The sequence below is a fragment of the Aquila chrysaetos genome, chromosome 4, assembly GCF_900496995.4.
Source record: "Aquila chrysaetos chrysaetos chromosome 4, bAquChr1.4, whole genome shotgun sequence".
Lineage (NCBI taxonomy): Eukaryota > Metazoa > Chordata > Aves > Accipitriformes > Accipitridae > Aquila > Aquila chrysaetos.
In genome coordinates this window covers 67,714,875-67,734,159 of record NC_044007.1, presented here as the reverse complement: position 1 = coordinate 67,734,159, position 19,285 = coordinate 67,714,875, and the positions used below count along the sequence as shown (strand labels likewise).

At 41.2% G+C, this 19,285-nt stretch overlaps 2 protein-coding genes across 2 annotated transcripts in view; both read left to right on the top strand.

Moving 5' to 3' along the window:
• TMEFF1 (transmembrane protein with EGF like and two follistatin like domains 1) overlaps positions 1-2,008 on the top strand; it is a 127,558-nt gene extending 125,550 nt beyond the window's left edge. The window contains exon 10 of the mRNA XM_030012313.2: positions 775-2,008. Coding sequence (XP_029868173.1) covers positions 775-859 — 85 coding nt within the window. The 3' untranslated portion in view covers positions 860-2,008. The remainder of the gene's footprint in view (positions 1-774) is intronic.
• Positions 2,009-2,107: 99 nt separating this feature from the next.
• CAVIN4 (caveolae associated protein 4) lies at positions 2,108-18,077 on the top strand. Its single transcript, XM_030012314.1, has 2 exons — positions 2,108-2,936; positions 15,985-18,077. Exons 1-2 carry the CDS (start codon positions 2,526-2,528, stop codon positions 16,639-16,641), a joined length of 1,068 nt encoding a protein of 355 aa, XP_029868174.1. The 5' UTR covers positions 2,108-2,525; the 3' UTR covers positions 16,642-18,077.
• The last annotated feature ends 1,208 nt before the right edge of the window (positions 18,078-19,285 follow it).

Genomic DNA, 19,285 nt, shown 5'->3' with positions numbered 1-19,285 from the left:
TCCTTCCCTATCTGTCTCGTAAGGTTCAACATAGCAGGTGTAAGTACACATATCTAACACCTCCTGCACATGTAAAAGAGTTATTTGGCTCATCCAATTGATGTCATCCCTTTTTTACTCAACACCCTGCTGGCCAAAGCAGTGGTGTGAAGGCTGTGGTTCAGCAGCCCTCCTCTTTCAGCCTCCCTACGACCATTCCCCAGCTCACAGTCTCTCGGGAACAGTCTGTCTGATGGGCTGAGAAAGTCCCATCCCGTTCAGAATTGCTGGTTTTTGTGAATCCTTTCTTAGTTGTGTGTCCATCCCCAAGAAAGGGATTGCCAGAGTCACCCCACAGAGAGTCCTGGGTGGGCTCTGTCTCAGGGGCTGCCATGAGCAGCAGGGTGCCTGGAGATCCAGCACTTCAAAAGGCTGACTGATCCAGTCTTACCATCCACTGGATTTTAAGTATGAAATATGTATAAAGTAAAGCCAATGCAATTATTCACCATGGTACGTGATTTGCTGGATCAAGGCTGAAGGACAGCACCTTGCTGGCTTCGGTCTCAAGTTCAAGCAGAACTCCCTTCTGAGTGATCTGGGGTCCCACAGACATCCCCAGGTGACAGTCTGATACCAAACAGCAGGAGCATCCCCCCTGTCAGCACAGCTCACAGACTCCTTGCTATTGTTAAGTACAGAAAGTTACGTCAATGTGTTAATGCTAGGCTTAATTTTATGTGGCATGTATAGAATCAGCCCTCCTTTTTCTTTCTCTCTCTCTTTTTTTAACAGAAAATGCCCCAAAAACAACAGAGGACGTCGGCAGAAGCAAAACCTAGGCCATTTTACTTCAGATACATCATCCAGAATGGTTTAACTTAGTGATTTTTTATACCTACATTGACCATGTGATGTACATTTTTATTATATCTTTTTTTAAAGAATGGAAATATTTATTTCAGAGGCCTTATTTTTGAACATTTTTAGTGTAACAATGTTGGTCTGTATTCTGAAAGCATCAGCTCTAACAGCTATGGACTGTTTTAGTATCTTTACTTTTATGTTTTTGAATACAGTAGTTCATTTTCTGTATCTGTATCACATGGTTATATAATAGACTTGTGCTTTATCCATGGAATGTAATATTTTTGGGAACACAGATTTATTCCACCAATTGTTGTAGATTAAAAAAAAAAAAATAAAACAACAAACCAACAAAAAAGTCCACATTACCTAGCAAACAAGGCATGAACTAAAGGTAAAAATGTTTACAGCTTACTTTTCTTATGAGAAACTAGAAAACACTGTGTTTAAATACCGTAGATATTTAAATGTTTTTGGAAGTTAGTAACTGATTTTTTAGACACTGCCTATCGCATGAACTGTGAAGCTGTGTGCTGTGTGTAGTTGTAACATATTTATAAAATGTGTGGGCTGGGTCTAAGCACTGCCATCTTCATAAATAATTCCAACAGTTTATTTTTAAAGAGGAAAATTATAAATTTCATAATTTGGGAAGTTACCTGGTAGAGCAGATGGCACAGGTCCAAAAGAAGTAGGTCTTAGTAGATTTAGGTATTGTAAAAATTGGTGTTGAATAATTGAACACAAATAATTGGAATAAAGCCTACTTGATCACTGTTAAAGCTGTTTTAATACTTCTTAAACTTTTTTAAAGAAAATACATGTTTTAACACCTACAATACAGATTGTATAGTGTTTGTGATTAAAATAAAAAAATAATAATAAAAGTGAATGAATTACTAGTGCTCTTGTATAGAGTATTTTCAAGAGCTAAAGAAGTCCATCCAAATTAGTCTGCTGGTCATAGTTATAATAATAGACTGTTAGTTGTCGTTTGAAAGATCCCCAGATAAAGTGTGAATAGGATGTGTTCAGCTGTTTTAACATGTAGTTTAGGCTTTCAAAATTTTGCATGTGGGATTTAATAATTTGTTCAATAAAAAAAAATGCTTTCAACATTTTGAACTGGAAAAGCATGTCACAATACAACTTTTTCACTATATTGCCTCTGGTTTAGTGTGTTTATTTGTTATCCCATGTGGTAATTGCAGCAAGCTGAAGACCTGAAGTTGTTTTGCTGGAAAAAACAACCGCGTTAATTTTCCTGACCACTCTTTGAATTCCCTCGGAGGAAAGCACACCAGTAACATGAAAACAAAAGTAGATCGTTAAAAATATGCAAGTTTGCTTTCCTGCTTAATTAGTAAGTTACTTAACTTCCCTGGATTAACGCTAATAACTTCACCAGTACAGAAGCGTGACCCTTCAAACGTAACGTTCCTTTCCAGACATTGCTTCCTAATTTTAGGGGTTTCATGTTGCTGAAAGTATCCGAACAATCATGTGTGGATATTTTGTAGTCAGAAGTATTTGACCAAGCTCCAGGAGCGGCGTTTCACGCCCTACTTTGAGCATCGCCAGAGCCAGCTGTCGCCCTGGCTCCCTGCAGCAGCGCCAGAATCGTTCTGGCAGGATCACCGAAACTTCGCCTCCCGCCGACCCGGCTGAAGGCAGGCAAAATGGATCGCCGCGAAATCACCCCCGAGGCTGACAAAACCCACCAAAATCGTCTCTCCAGCGTCACCGAGGAGGAAGAAGAGCAAGATGCAGCTTACACGATTGTGACGGTCCTGGACAAAGTGGCCAACATTGTGGACAGCGTGCAGGCGAGCCAGAAAAGGATAGAGGAGAGGCACAGGGAGATGGAAAATGCCATCAAGACTATACAGATTGACATTTTAAAGCTTGCCCAGGCTCATGGCAATACAGGCTACACGGTGAACAAGTTACTGGAGAAAACCCGCAAAGTCAGCTCCACCGTGAAGGAGGTGCGGGCACGTGTGGAGAGGCAGAGCACCAGCGTGCAGAAGGTGGAAGCCAAACAAGAGGAGATGCTGAAGAAAAACAAATTCCGGGTCGTAATCTATCAGGTAACCACAAGCCTAATTTCTTGTAGCGCTGTCATTGTGCCATCTCCTTGGTAGCCGCTGGTAGGCATCGGTTAATGAACCAAAAGGCGCAGTCTATCCAACGTGAGAGTTATTTTATGCTTTCTTTAACATTGAGTTGTGCTCCTCAGTGCTTTTCAGCATGAACCTACTGACGGCAGCACACACAGTCTATTATTAGTTTTGGTAGGTTCCTGAGCCAGTCGTGTAAGATTAACTGCAGATCAGCAAGGACTATTTGTTGCCTCTCCGAAAGATAATATGAGGCAGGCCCTGTAAATCTTATCATACAAACCATGCCTGACATTCATCCCTGTTATTTTTTTCATCGTATTAAGTAGAAGTCCAAATAGCGAAAGTGTTTGCAGGCTCCTTGGAACACAGACTCTCTTCTAACACTAATTTCAAAACATATGGTTGATTAAACTTGCAGCATTACCCAGGCTGTCGTACTGCTGACAAACTGGGGCTTTTTTCATCATCTCAGTCAGTAGTAGTATATGCACAAACTAAAGCTCAGACCCACAAACTCTTCATGACAGCAAATAGTACCTTTCATGCTCTACTTTGGAAATGGTTTAACCCAGCACTGTTCTTCCAATCATATTGGACAAGCAAATCATACATTTTTCGTTCATTGGCCTCATTGTAGGATGTTCATTGTTCTTACAGATTATTGTGTTTCAACAGAAATTTCATGAGATGGCATGGTCTAGCCTACATTCATACAAGTAGACAGTGCAGGCAGCTCATGGGGTCTGTGAGTTGCTAGCGAGTGCTGTGAAACCCATTTGTTTAATGGCCTGATCTTGCGATTTGCTGAAACTTGCCAGTTCCCCAGGTCAATAGAAAGTAAGTAAGTGTTTAATCTTTTGCCAGAAGCATAGTTTCTCCTTCATACCAGCGAGTCCCCAAAGCTTCTGTCAGATGAGTCGTATTCATCATTAGGCATTCTTGAAAATACCAGCCCTCACGAGTAACACAATGCGTCTGCATTGCCCAGCCTTACACCCTGGTCTTGCATCTGTTTGTACATAAATAACAGTAGTTGCAATGAATGGAGCCGTGTGTTTCACTGAGTATATTCACCACTGTATACAGCTGACAAATTCCTCTGCATAATCTAGCTTTCTTAACTACTTCATTTTCTACTACTGGGAAAAAAATATCTTTAAAAAAAAGAGTAAAAGCTGAAGGTAGGAAATGTTACCTCTTTAATGTTATCTTAGTACCATATGCAGCCAAATTGTGCCTCCCAGGTTTTCTGACTGAATGACTTACTATGCATATTCAGGAGAAAGCACGGGCACAATTTGGCCTATTATTACAATTATTGCAAGCTGCACCGTCATGATGGAATAGAAAACAGGCACTTTCACTTTTTCCTGTAAATCATTTCCCAGCTAAAAGTAATAACTATCTCTGACACCCCTGGTTAATGGCATAATGCCATTTCATTGATGGGCATTTACCATAATGATTGCAAGCAGAATCAAGGCTCTGAAAATATTTGTTCTTAAAACAGTATTCATTACATAATGTAAATTTTTCTCCTAACAGGGCATGAGCTGTGGCTTATTTAAAAATGTAGTAAAATATGGTGAATATGGATTTACATACAGCTATAAAGAACAGCTGTTGCTATTTTCAGATATTTCATACAAAAGGTGTCTCTCACGATGACTACTTTCTCTAAGAATCACCCTCAGTAGGAGTTTCTGAGCTCTCTGCTGGTTTTGCTGGACAAGAATGACCTGCACCCTGTTCTGTATGTTTAATTCTTAGGTGGTACTTTTCAGGAAGGGAAACAGCATTTTTGATTGCTGTCTTTCTAGCTTCCTCTTCCTACGGTAGTTGAGAACTGCCAGCAAGAATGTGAATGGCTTCCTTTTTAACTTCCATCCCTTCTGTAAGGTGGATTGAAGAACTTTTTCCCTCTTGCATGGAGGAGGAGCAGATATGCTGACCCCTCTGGGATCCGACATTGAACACTTTTCTGGAGGAGGAGAACTGCATTGCTCCACAAAAACTGGAACACACTAAGTAGTCAAGAGTGCGCTGAAGCTTTAAGGCACAGGTACACTTGTGAAAGGCCTTTTCACACAAGTGCAGTGATTTTCACACTGTTGATTTACACCAGTGTAGGCATACTGCTGGAGTGCCAAGACCTGAATGACCGAAGCTTGGCTACAATGAGTGAGAGTCTGTTAATAGGTACAGAATCAGCATACTCCCTTCACTCTATTTTACAAATGGGTATAACCAACTTGTTTACTTGGTGGTTGTGAGTGACAGCTCATCTGTAGTGAGATTTTTTTTTTCTGAGGAACCATTTGGGGCATTGTGTTGGAGCCAATGACCTGTGTGTAGCCGGCGTTGAACGCCTACATGGCTGAGTGCACGTGGGTTTTAGTTTTAACTTTTGCCAGAACATCGGCATATGAGGAAAAGGGAAACACCAATTAAATCCTAAAGATTTCCTTTCAAGTGGATAGCTTTGATCTTATCATTGATAGAAGGAGTAGGCAGGTTGAAAAGGATCATTGGCTGGAGGAGATTGTCCCAAGCAACCTCAGCCATGATGAAAAGAGTAGGCAATAGCCTCCCTTTAAAAAGAGACAAAGTGATCATCCATGAGCATAACGATTAGGGAAATTGAGAGCATTCATTTTTAAAAGGCCATGCGGGTGAGGAAGAGATTTGGTAGCAGGCAGCTCTCCTCCCCAGACTGATTGCATGATTAAAAATGCCAGGTTACTTCAGAGTTTCTAGTGAGGTCTTTGACCCTGGAGTGCTGCATGCCCTAAGGGTATAGTAGGGAAGGCAAACTACATTATAGGTTGTGCAGGTCACTGTTCACTTCTGTTCAGGTTAGTCTGAATAACCAGCTGTGAGAGCTATCATTTCTCTGCAGTTAAAGAGCATCTAACATTTTAACTCATTCTGGCTAAATTATTCAGAAATTAAAGGGGATTTTTTCTTTTTTAAATCCTAAAAGAACTTGTTTCATTTGCTTTTCTGCATGTTCCACAAGTCCCTCTTTGAATGTGAGCATACAGGCACCAGAAAGTCCATGTTACAGCTACTGGGCTCTTTTCTATTATTACTTTACATTAGCACCATAAACGAGTAACAACTTCCTATGAAGGGACACATGCATTTGTTTCACTCACTGCTGTGTGACATTTAAAAGTAGTGGACATGTCAGAAACCAAGTCAGGTTATGGCTTGACTGGCCTACACAGCCATGTTGCAACCGATTTGTCTGCCCTGCGATTGCTCCACCACACACTCGGGGAGAGGCTAGCAGAAGCAGCCTTGCATATGCTGCTCATATTATGGATAAATAAATTAAAATACAAGTGGCTTTTCCTGCCCACTGTCCTTCTGCAGCATAATGGCTTGGACAGTAAAAATGGTGAGATTGAGATGGGGGTAATAATCTGAAAACCTGAAGTGGAAGCACTTCCATCTGAAGTGGCAGTAAAAGTCAGGGTGTCACGAGCTCTAGAGATGAGGACGCTAAAAGACCAGGCTCACAAACTTGCCGTCCATCGGCACGGAGTTTTAATTACAGCTATTCTGAGAAAAACCTGTGAGAGTAACCGTGACATGAAAGGCAGCAAACATAACACTTCCATTTAGAAAAAGACAAAGGAAACAATCTGAAACATTGCCATTCATCTGATACCATTTGGGCATAAGAATGGCAGGCTTAGAAGCAGGCCTGCAGAACAGAATCGTTAGCACCATGGATTTAAATGGCTCACCAAGAGCAGATTGTGCTAGGTAACTCATATTTGATCATTTTTCTGTTTCACAGAAACATGAGAGGTCTTATCCTTTCTCATATTTATGTACCTGATATCTTACCTCATAACAGATAATCCAGAAAAACAACAGATGGCAGTGGGTTGCATTGAAATGGGAAGTGAGGCTTGTGATGGGTTTCTAAAACTGTTTGCTTCTAAGACTGTCTTTGTCAACTGTGTAATATTTTCATTAAAGGTCTTGGCATAGGAAAGGTGTGGATACTAATAAAATATGCTCAAAATGAGGAGCTGTCAGTCCAGAGAAAGAAATATAGAGAAGAAACCAAATTATCTTTAAGCTGGAGTAATACTAATTTAAGTGTACACAGTGTCCATTCCTGTACTTTTAGCAGGAACCCTTGTTGTTAATTTGTGTTCTGAGGCCCCATGGTTTGGGAAGGACAGAAAATGGCGTGTTAATTGCTCGCAAGATGACTGAGAGCCCACTTGATGTTGTGGCTCTTAAAAAAGTTAAATGTGGGCATGAAAGGCTTCAGGCAAGATATTTCCAGAAATGATACAGACACCCAGTGCCCTTGCCCAAAATACTTCAGAGCCTGCGTGGACTACCATGTACAGCTCTGATCACCCCTGTTGAAGTAAGTTGTGTTCAAACTGAACAGGTTTGGAAAACAGCTGCCAGGCTGAACAGAGGAATGGGAAGCCCGGGTACACAAGAGGAGACCAGGAGGTCCTAGCTTGGTTTAGTCCAGCAAGAGAAGAGGCTAAGAGAGGTTGTGGCTGTCATTTATACATGCATTGGGGCACGGATGAGGAGTCCAGTAAAGAACATCAGCAAAAAGATGAAATGGGTGTAAACCGTCCGTGAGTCATCTCAGGTCAGAAACCAGAAATGGATTCTTAGTCCTGGGGACGTGAGGGTCCGGACAAAGCCTTCTGCTAGAACCCATGGAGAGAGAAGAAAACTTAAATTGCTCTTAAAGTGGAGTCTGAAAACTTCATGGAAAAAAAGATGGCGTAGGTTGACTACCTGTGACAGCAGAGCACTGGCCTCGGACACAGAGGCCTCAGCAGCCCAACGACACAGGGCCTTTGCTGGAGTCTTGTGGTATAAACCTTATAAATATTTTTACAGCTGGGACAGGTAATTGCCTTTGCTGAGATTACAGAGAATAAAAGAAACCCAACGGTTGTGTCAGAAAGTGTAGCAAGAGTCCTTTGTTTGCAGTGTCAAGCCCAGTCCTTCAGTTCAAAGCGCTGAGCTGGCCCCGTGCTGTGCAGCCAACTGCTGGCGGAGTGGCAGAGCCGGCGCTGAAGTACAGCAGGCAGCCAAGAAGATCATAAATTACCCGTGATTTTTAGAAAAAAAATCAACCGCTGTCAACCAGCTAAAGAAAAACTGTATTTCTAGTGACATGTTCACAAGGGAGGAGGAGAAAGGGAAATTAAAAATAAATTAAAATAGCAGCTGTTGGGCCATTTCTGTGTTCGTAAAATGAAATAGGTTGCGTATTTCACAGGACTGTGTTCACAGCAGATTATAAACTTGGCTCTACACCATCTGATCCAGTGTAACTGGAGTCCCCAGACCTGTTCCTTTGTGATGATCCTTACAGGGGACAGGCTGTCACCTTCTCAGGGCTGACATTGATTTTTTCTCCCCCTATTAACATTGAGTGGTGGAAACAACCGATCTTAATTTACATTTGCACTGGATGCGGTTGTTCGGGGCTTTGCTTGCGGTTGGCCTGCAAGCCAGCAGAAGAACGTAGCTACACCATGAGCCTCCTAAGCCGTGCCTCTTGCCTGCGGTCCTAGAAGCTGCCTGGAGTGACTTTATCAACAGGAGCTGTGGCTGGCCGCTGCGGGCACACACCTATCTTCAGCAACGCCCTTCATGCCTGCGGCCCGGATTCAGGAGCGGACTTGACTGGGGACGTGCAGTCGGGATTTATATTCTCAGCGCTACTGAAGATAGCTGAACCTTGCAATTATTCCTTCGGTACAGGAGTAAAGTTGATCAAAACAGCGCAGGCACGGACGTGAGGAATACGTGAAGTCATTAACAGCAAGTTCAGAATGTGGGGCGGGATTCATCTCGCCAGGCATTAGACATCAGTAACGCAGGCGTTTGTGCATTTGGCCTGTGTGTGGCTCCCTTCGAGCGAGCAGAGAGAAATGTATGGAGCCTGATTCACCCGGCCTGGTGTAGACATCTGCTTCTGGATACGGTTTCTACTTTATAAGTACCTGTTCTCTCCATTTAGTTGAAAGGGTGTCCAGAAGCGAGTTCATACGGAGGCATGGTTGCTTGGGCAGACGAGCTCAGCGGCTCCTGATGGCTGCCTGGGTTTCACTTGTACTTGAGAGCACTTCCCTGTCCTAGCTAGCTTGCAAGAGCAGTCACCTTGTGATGAATGAATGAAACAAAACATTACCAAATATATTTTTTTGTCTTATCACACCTTGTGATCGCTCTTTCTCCTCCACTGACAAGGGGTTGGTATCTACAGATGAATTGGAAGTGAGAAATTTCACCACTTTGATTGCAAACCTGCGGACTGACCTGCAGAGCCATTCCCTAGGCTAGCTCCATAAAACAACAGCAAAGCAAAGTGACTGTGAAGCTTTAATTTTCCCCCGGAGCTGCAGTAGTCCTTTTTATGCAGCATGTGGTGGCCTAGAGCCAAGGGCTTCTCCGAGCGATGTGGTTAACTGGGTACCGCTTGCTCGTTGTCTGTAGCTTGCTGCAGTCAGATAATGAGAGAATGAGCTGGGTTTCTTTATAGTCATTGTATGCTCCTCATTAAATTAATGAATTTCTGTCAGAATTTAAAGAAAAGGGATGTGCATTAGGCTTCACAAAAGAGAAATGAGGGGGATTGACTGTTCTGGCCAGGCTGTTTTTTCATTATGTAAAAATAATTCTAAATACAAGCTACAGCACTTGGCCATGAAGTCTGACGTGCTGAAGTGTTTATTCTCTATCTGCTCTACTTGATAAAATCCCTTAGGTGCCCTTTTAAAATAATCCTATTTCTCCCTCATCTGAGCAGCTTTTTGGCCTGATGGCAGAGATTTTGAAATGGTATATTTGCAGCAAAAATGAAGGGATCGCTTGAGATTTATAAAGCTTCACTCTTAACTGTTAGAATATGGGTAAAAGTACTGAATGATTTGTAATTGGTTATTCATCAGCAGTTTCGTATTTATTTAGAGAGCAATTTCAAGGAGATGTTTTAGTGATTTACCTTGGCTGCCAGTCTGAATAACAAATCATTCATTTAACATGCAAATTTCTAGGATTTTTTTAAAGATTGTGTTTCCTGCCCATACGCTGCCAGTCATTTGCATCACTAGTTGTCATAGACACGGCAGCAGCGCCAGACCAAGTGCTGGGTGGCCTTCGACCATTTTGCTGCTTCGTGTTCTGCTTCAGAATTGTCAGGTGATCACCAGTCCCATCTGTGCTTATGTTAATCATCACCTGCACCTTCCCTGTCACACATCCCAAGGCTGAAAGATCATTCGCCGTGACCTTTTCCCTGTGCAACACAATGACTCCGTGTTACGGAGTTTCATCTGTCTCTCCTCCCTACGTACGCTGTGAGCAGTTTCTTTAGGAGCATTTTGAGTCTCGATTTTACAGATATATATATATATATATAAAATATATAATTTTATATATATACGAGTTTATATTAATTATTTATTTGGTCATTCTGTTTTTCTCTGCTATTTTTCATATTTTAAAAAGTTTTGTTCTGCTAAAGTTTTAATTGAAATTAGATAATAGTGGAGAGCTGATAACAGTTGCCTTTATTAAAGCTTATAGAGTTACACTTTGAAGCTATTTGAAAAGAGAACGCAAAACTGGTTTATAGTGTTTCTAGCATATATTTACTCATAAGACAATGTATTATCTTTTTTTCTCCTTGTTGACTCTAGAAGCCCAGCCTGGGCTTTGAAATACAAACCCAGAATACGTGTGCCAAAAACATGAAAGGACAAGGGGAGTGAAGCTCTTGAGCTGGCCATATCCATTAAAATGTCCTCATATCCCATTATTTTTTATTTTTAAATGGCATTATAATAAAATTATTACTGAAATTATCATTAGAAGTGTTAATGTACTTAAAGCCTAAGTATTGTTGTACAGTGACACTATGTCACTGCTTCGTCTAGCGAATCCAGTGAACTCTAAATTAGCAACACACCTTTTCTTAATGAAAACAATACTACTGCAGCTATTAATTATTGATCCCATCTGTGCTTACCAAGATAAAGGGTGGACATTTAGCTAACACGTTTGTGAGCAAATTTTTTTAATAACCTTTTTTTCTTTTGCCCAGCCTCACTGACCTCGCTGAAGGCATGACATTCTTCTTCCAACAGCCCCCTTGGCTTATCTGCTCCGTAGTTCAGCAGTAAGAGTGAAAGGTGCTATTAGAGCTGACCTGATCTTTGCCAGGACACCACTGCAGCAAAATACCTGAGACATCACTAAACAATTTGCTCTGCCATCTCCCTCCTTTCCCTGCCCAGAGATGAGAAGAGCCTGACTGTGCAGGCAGGGTTACCAAGTAGGCACGTTTTGAGACAGTCTCTTTTCCCCCCAGTTTTCAATTATCTGAGCATTGCCACCTCAAGAGTCTCATAACGTTGATTAGGGGCATTGCCACATTTAAGATTATTTACCTATTGTTTTTAAGGTTTCTGTGAGGTGAAAAAGAGTCTGCACCTTGTGCTTTGCGTAGTTCAAGGAGTGGGTGCATTAGCCTTCCTTCATAAATGCCTCGTTATAGCCTATGGGAGAAAAATGCTACTGCTGTGATCCCTTCCTTGAGGCCCGTGTGAAGGACACAGAATACATCCCTTCGAAAATTTTCTAATTGTGAATTAAATTGAAATGGGAGCAGAGGGAGAAAATTACAATGACGGAGTCAGATTTTCTTGGGAGCCCAGTGTTAGAAACATCTGGGTTTCAATATTCACTGTCCCCAGAGCCATCCGTTCAAACACAGTCTGTGCTGGCTTTCTTCATCAAAGCTGAGGTTTACTCATGTGTTTTCTTTGTATTCAGCCAGGCCCTTAAAAACTCAGACTTCTTTGGCTATGCATATTTGAGGAGTTAAATACTCAAAAACAATGAAAAGCCAAAGTTCAGGTTTTAAATGCTTTCTTAGTAAACTTACTGTGCCAGGGACATCACCAGCCACTCTTTATGTTTTGTTTGATAAAGTTGTTTCTTAAGCAGTGGATCTAACTAACCCTACAGCTTTGTGGCCTATTTCTCTCCCTGCCTGGCTGCAAAGGTCTCCAGGCTTTCCCCTTATCATTGCAAACAATGCCTTCAGTCCTTCCTCTGCTACCACAGAACCTGAAGTCTTTCTCCTTCCAGACCTCATTTCCTTCCACACACAGGCATTTTTCCAAAATATTTCCAGTTTCAACAACACACCGTCTAATCTGACTCATTTCTCCCTTCTCCCCTCCTACACCCATTCATAACACACAACCCTTCTTCTCGGCTCCCCTCCCACCAGTCACCTGCCAAAAACATCGGGTCCAGATCTACAAGCAAGGTACCTGAGCCATGGCGTGTTTGCTCAGGACAGACATCAGCTGGGAGGACAGACGGAATGACTTGCAACACAGCCGGCTCCTCAGCAGAGAGCTTATTTCATCGTGTTTGAGCCCAGCTCTGTTCTCAAATTGCTGGAAAATGCCCAAATGTTTATGTGTTAGTGGAGAGGCTATGTAAGGGTGAGAGGGTGGGAGCTGCGTAATGTAACCGTATATGCTACGCTTTTTGTACAAAAACAAGAGAACTTCCAAATCAACCACTCACATGACTGATTTCCTGACTTTTTCTCTTGGAGCAGAAAGAAAAAAATTGTTTTGTTTTGAAAGGTCCAGGTCTATTTTCAGCGCATTGAGTGGTGGATTAACTTTTCAGGACAGTATGGCCAACAGGCGTACCAGGACCAGTGTGAGCACCCTCTGCAGGGTGCACCCTCTCCAGGTGCTCCATCTAGGGGGACTGATGAAAGGGAAGGGGAATGATCAGCTTGCACAGATTTGTTTCTTGGTTTCTGGTTCTGGCATGCGCACGTCTTTAGTTTTTGCCGGTAGGCAGGGCAAGCAGAGTGCATGTCCTTTGTATTAACCACCAGACAGACCACATGACTGCACTCCTCTTTCCTCGAGAAATCAGGTTAAAAATACCTGGCTGTTTGGTATCACCTTTTACTGTGAAATCATCTCCTGTCCTCATTTTATTTGAGCACTTACAAACTTAGCTTAAAGATCGTCCCTTACCTCCCATGAGGTGGTGGTGGCAGATAATGAGTCCTTCCTAGCAAAATGCTTAAGTAGGTTTTTAACTAAAAGCTTTCAAGTAGCATCATTGATCGCTCAACTCCTTCTCACCCTCCCCCAAGATCGAGCTGTCCAGTCCTGCTATTTCCAGTCCCATCCACTTTCCAGCCAAGAAGAAAGTTGTCGCCCGGTGTAGGGCTCTGTCCTGTGCAACTGAAATCAGTAGGTGTTTGGTCTTTGCTTTTAGTGAGTCTATAAATGAGCTGGTAGCTATATGCTTTGACTCCCTCTATTTCCCACCTGGCGCTAAAACTTATCATTCCTGCTTTAGGAAGGATGAGCTCCTCTCTTCTCTTTACCCCACTGATACCTAGTGATAGGAAGAAATGGGGAGGGGCAGGAGAGAGAAAGGAAGCAGATGAGAAAACTCTCCTACTGAGCCTAAATCCCTGCATTTTTATTATGAAAACTCCCTAACATGCTAGCCAGTTTCATTAATACTTTCCATTTTGGTAACATCTTCCAGCCAGAAATTTTAAGAGGAGATAGAAACTCACACTGATTTTTCACCTTGCTACATTTGATTCTGCAAGACGTGTGCAGAAACTAAGGAAAAGGAGAAAATCCAAGGTTTGGCAAAGATCATTCTCAGAGTCTGTAGCAGAATGAAGAATGTTCCTCAGGACCTGCAGCTCTAGTTTCTGTGTCTCGTCTACAATGCCTTCATCTCACATGTTGTTGTTCATAAGTCTTAATTCTAACACATATGTATGAAGTTAAAGCGCTCTCTTCTTTAGCTAATAGACTATAAAGCTAAATACAATAAAAATCTGGCAAACAATTGACAAAAAGTACAGAAAAATTTGTTCTTCTTCCAAAGGAAAACAGCTTAAATATTGCAGAGAAAATAGTCTCTCTGCCTTCTCTCTTTTAAAAAAGTAATCTTCATATGAACAGCATACCCTATTCACCATATTGTATTCATTTCTGCATGTACTGAAATTTCAGAATAGTCATTCTGGAAACATTTTTGTTACCATTTCAGCTGAAGGAGTGGGCTATAATTTACAAACTTTGAGGAATTATTATCCAGCTGTGTTTTAGTTCATTTTCAGAAAAGAAGGGATTATGTTTATATATAGAAGTCTTTATATAATTAATGTTAATTTGCACATGTTAATGAAGATGATCATTAGCAAAGCATTGTAGTTTTGTTCCTGCTGATTTTGACAGATGAGTTGAATAACATTCTGCTGTAATCAATGCAACATAATTTATCCCTATTTTTTCTAAGTATTAACAACTATTTACTAGAGAGTTTTTAATGGAGCCAAGGCACAATGATGTATTTTATTTTATGTATTGCTAGTAGTCTGTAAAATAACATTAAACATGACTTGCTCCTAATGAGTCACTGTGAAAAATGACAGACATCTTTTTGGCCGGAAATCAGTTCACAGCAAAATATTCAGTAAACCTGACCCATTCTTCACGGGTTCACAACTTCTAATATCTCTCCTATTGTCTGCATTAAGATAATAATACTAAGGGTAGAGCCCAGAAACTGTCATGCCTCAGAAATCAGCTGAAGTAGTTAGTACTAATGGCAAACAGCTTAGAGAAGTTTTATATAGCTGTTGTACCTGTCTGCACCCCAAAAGGCTGCTCCTCCAAGGAGAAGAGAACATGCACATGCACATAATCAGCTAGTAGGGAAGAAGGGGCTGGCATTGTCCATCTCATACACCTCCTACAAGTTATGAGTTTTCTACTCTGCATACACTAGTACTTCTAGATAGAAGTGACTCACTGACACTGAGCCACAAATTTGTAATGTCCATGCAGACAGCAGTCTTCAGATCAGGGGATCGATTCTCTCAGGAGATTCTCCCTGTTCTGATAAATCCTTCCATTACCACAAGCTTTTTTCCTTTTTTTTTTTTTTTTTTTTTTTTTTTGCATGTCCTTAACCGCTAAGTGATTCTTGGTAAATTATTTGTTTACTGTGGACAACTTTTGGAAATCGTCTGTGTCTTTGAGCTTTGAGTCTCTAGCAGTCTTTCTTTGGAGAGGCTGGATAAATTCCTAGTGCTAAGATATCTAGGATAGTCACCACTTCCAAGCACGCAGCTAATACGTATCATATGTATAATATAAATATGTAACACTGCATGCTCATACAGGCCACCAAACTCACCACAGCAGACAGAGGTGCTTCCTCAGGGTCATTCATGTGTTTCCAGATGGAACAAGTCAAGTTCACCTCAGCAATGGTGCAGGTGCTGAGTGAATTGTATGGAACTGGATTTACTGAATAACATCTCATTCCTTTACTGACTTTGTCCCCTTGTGGAGCCAGCGCATGTAAGTTAATACGTTGGGGTTCATCCCCTTCTGGGCAGCAACAGAATTGTTTGCTAAGTTCCAGTTAGTCAAAAATGTGCAATTGTCTTGGTGACAGTAGAGGACTGAAGCTACCGATACCATTGAGGCACTCATTTGGAGAGCGCACAGCTGACACAAGAGCCTCTCTTGTCTACAGGATGTTTACTTTTATTGGTGAGGAATAATGGATCCAGGTCCAATCTCGGTGAAGCAGATAAGCTTCAAAAAAAAAAAAAAAGAGAACTAGACAAACCTGCCCTGAAAACTAGAGGCCAGTACACAAAGGACCATGGCATTCACTAGTTTCAAGTAGAACCACACTGAAAAGAAAACTTTAAACAGGCATAATGTCTTTACAGAACTTGGCAAAGGTTTCTTCTGCCGTTTGTATCCTGTATAGATCACATACAATGGTACAAGCCTACCTTACTTTGTTACAATATTGTATGTCAGTTAGCATTCATTAACTACAAGCCAACAAACAAAATGCATGAATCGCCATCCTTTTAAAACACACATGCTGGAAGATGACTCTGTGCTTTCATTCACAGGAGGAAACCGAGTGTCCTTCATCTCTCTCTGTTATCAAAGAGAGGACAGCAGGTGAAACTCTAGAGGATGATTTCTTCCCACCTGATGATCTGTCTTCTGATGAAGAATATTATATCGAAGAAAGCAAAGCAACCCAGTTCAAGAAATCAGGCATGAGGCGCATAGATGATATCAAAAAGGCATTTTCAAGGGAAAATATCCAAAAGACGAGACAAAATTTTGGCAAGAAGGTAAACAGGCTTCGAACCAGAATAGTGACCCCTGAGAGGAGAGAAAGGATCAGGCAGTCAGGAGAGAGACTGAAACAATCTGGGATAAGGATCAAGAAAACCATTTCACAAGCTGCCCCAACGAAGGAGACGTTCAAGATCCATAAAAAAAATAAAGAACGAACAGGAGCTGAAGGTCAGGAAGGGATCCAGGAAGCCGGCGTGCACATCGCCTCTGAGCTCGCAGCAGCAGAGCCCTTCACTGAAGAAATCTCTTACACAGAAGTGATCACTAAGGTAAAGAAAGACAAGAATAGTGCAACAAAAGGTGCTTCCCCGTCAACTGAAAAAGGAGTGACGATCCCAGAAGTTGTTCTTAAGCAGGAAGGAAAAGAAGGAGGAGGAGGTGATGATGTCCCTCTGCTAGGCTTAAAGCAATCGGCATAAGGAATCAATTAGCAAACACACCATACTATCCTTACTGAACAAGAGATAACACAGCATGAATTCACTCAGCTTTAGAAAAACGTGTGAATTTGTGTTATATCACAAAACATGTCTTGGTGTTGTTCTTTTACACGGGTGTCTGTAGTGTTGTCTTCCTGACAAAAGCCAAGCCATGCAAACTGAACAAAGGGGCTCTCCCTCTGTCCTGCAGCGTGCCGATAGCCATCATTAACCCAAATGGAACTCACATGTCAAAGGGAAATGGAAATCTGATGTATTTGCAAGATTGATTTAGCAGTCACTTTACAGCCTAATCACTCTCTTCAGTTGTACATACAACAGTATAAAAACATTTTCCATTATCTTATACCAACTCCTCTAATCAGAAAACAATAACAAAGCTATTACTTCATATTAGCAAGAGGAAGAACTATGAAAAATGTCCATTCAGCAATACAAATCTTTTCCTTTAAGGGCCCTCACTGAAACAGCAGAAGGAAGAAAATCCTGCTTTATCCAGGGTGTGACAAAATGTGGCAGGAATGGTAGGTTCTTGAGTAAATTGTGTTTCTTCTCAGTGGAAATGAGAAGCTCCTGAAATGACTAAAGATTATTTCCAGAGTTCTGGAAGAGGAAGGTTTGATGTACATAAGCAATGCATTTTCTGCACTTATGGAGTAAGAATAAAAAAGCAGAAGACACATTAAATATGGAACAGTAGGAGGAAAGGAGAATGAGGTATTGTATTTATGTTATGGAAAGGCGATTGTGAGAAAGACATGGGTATGAAGCAGTAAAAGAGGGATAATATTAATGCATGCATTCTGTACAAGTAGAGAAAAAAATCAGAATATTGTAACTGAAGTTTCCTCGAGATCTTTTAAAGAATTATTACTCTATCCTGAGGATCATAGGGCTTATGAACATAACTGACCAGACAAGGGAATCGTTTTGTTTTCCATTCTCTGTGCTTTTTCTGAGCTTCACTGCAATTAAAATCTATTCTACAAAGCCACTGAAGTACAGGGCCAATCCATAACCCAATTCTTTGTTTCCTATCATCATCGTTATCGACCAGCCACAGCCTCGGGGATTATGAGACAGACACCCTTTGGAGTATGGAATGCTGTTACAGAAGCCAGTGCCCTGATATCAGATATGTTTGTAAACACGGCCGCTATGCTGACATGGGGTGCAGGACTATATTGCTCTCTTCATTCTTAAACAGAGTTGCCTTCAAAGCACTTATCTAAAGCAATGTTAGCCATTACTATCTGTGTGAAACTTGTACAATATTGACAAAAGCTGTATGATTGTATTTAATATCTCAGATTCATTTTAACAGCAGAGCATAACTTGGTTATCTATATACATTGTTTGAGGACTCCCAGCTAATTGTTAATCTATAATTTAAATATAATTAGTTTGATTTCAAATATTCTGCCTGCCGGTTCTTTCATTTAGCCTGGTGTACATCACATTTGAAGTGAAACAGCTTTAGCAATAGTAACTAGGGAACACTGGTTGGGGAAGGTCAATGTTATACTATGTCAGTGACATTTCAAATCAAATTAATGTTGTCAGATTGGAAGCAGCAACTCCACTGAATGGAAGGGCAGGATAGGGCAAGAGAGGGAGAGAGGGGGAGGAAGACATGTCTTTCAACAGTAAATTGTACAGCTCTGCTGTACTATAATTACATGCAAAGAGAAAAGAAGGTTTTGCTTATAGGATAGATCGGAGGGTTTGGTTGGTTGTTTTTTCACTGGTTATAAGAAGTCTTCTGGAACCAGGCGACTGTATGTTCTTCTTCCAGTTCCGTATAAAACTGTAACTATCTTCAGGGAAATACTCTATGACTTGTCTGGTTCTTCTGTAATATGGCCTGCATTCTGTTCTGCAAGATTTGACGTTTTCCTAAACTGACAAACAGGGTTTAGTTACTGAAATGAAAATGTCAAAGTTCAAAGAAGCTATTTCTTTGCATTTTTATACAGCAGAACACTAAGTGCTAGAACATAATTGCCTAGAGATTTTCTTTATATAGCATTTAATTTTCTCATTTTACTTGACAAAGAAAGGAAGTGATGCAGTTTCCATGGAGCTTATCATGTAGCACCGCATATAACCTCTATCAAATATGTATTTTTTAATGTTTACTTCTAACTTCAATTGTTCAGAGGATGATTTGTTTTCATAGCAAGTAGTGAGTTCTTCGGGTGTGCTCTTCATTTTAAGTAAGTTATTATCAATGTTACTGACTTGAATTTTACATGTACCAAGAGATCAAAGTTAATTTACTCCATATCCCCTCATACAGGTAGGGGATGGGGAGAACACTATGGTTTACAACCTCAAATTCTGTACAACAACACAGCCTTTCGCTGCTTGAAGTCCCCATTATCTTTTTCATAATTTCCAGGAGCAATGATCTTGAAGCCCAGTCCTTCACCCTTCTCAGAAACAAAATTCTCAATGAAATCGGTCGATGTGCGGCCATACTGCAGGGAGGCTTGGTGTATATTTTTTGAACAGGTAGTTTCACTTGGTAAGGTAATCTTGCCGGCGCTGCATGTGCAACAAGTGCTGCTCCCGGCTCAGTGGGAGAAAGGGACCCTGTCCCCGTCTGCTCTGTTTTCCAAGA

Coding starts and splice junctions, on each gene's coding strand:
- CAVIN4 (XM_030012314.1), top strand. CDS start 2,526: ATGGATCGCCGCGAAATCACCCCCGAGGCTGACAAAACCCACCAAAAT. Junction 2,937..15,984: donor TCCGGGTCGTAATCTATCAG/GTAACCACAAGC, acceptor TTTCATTCACAG/GAGGAAACCGAGTGTCCTTC.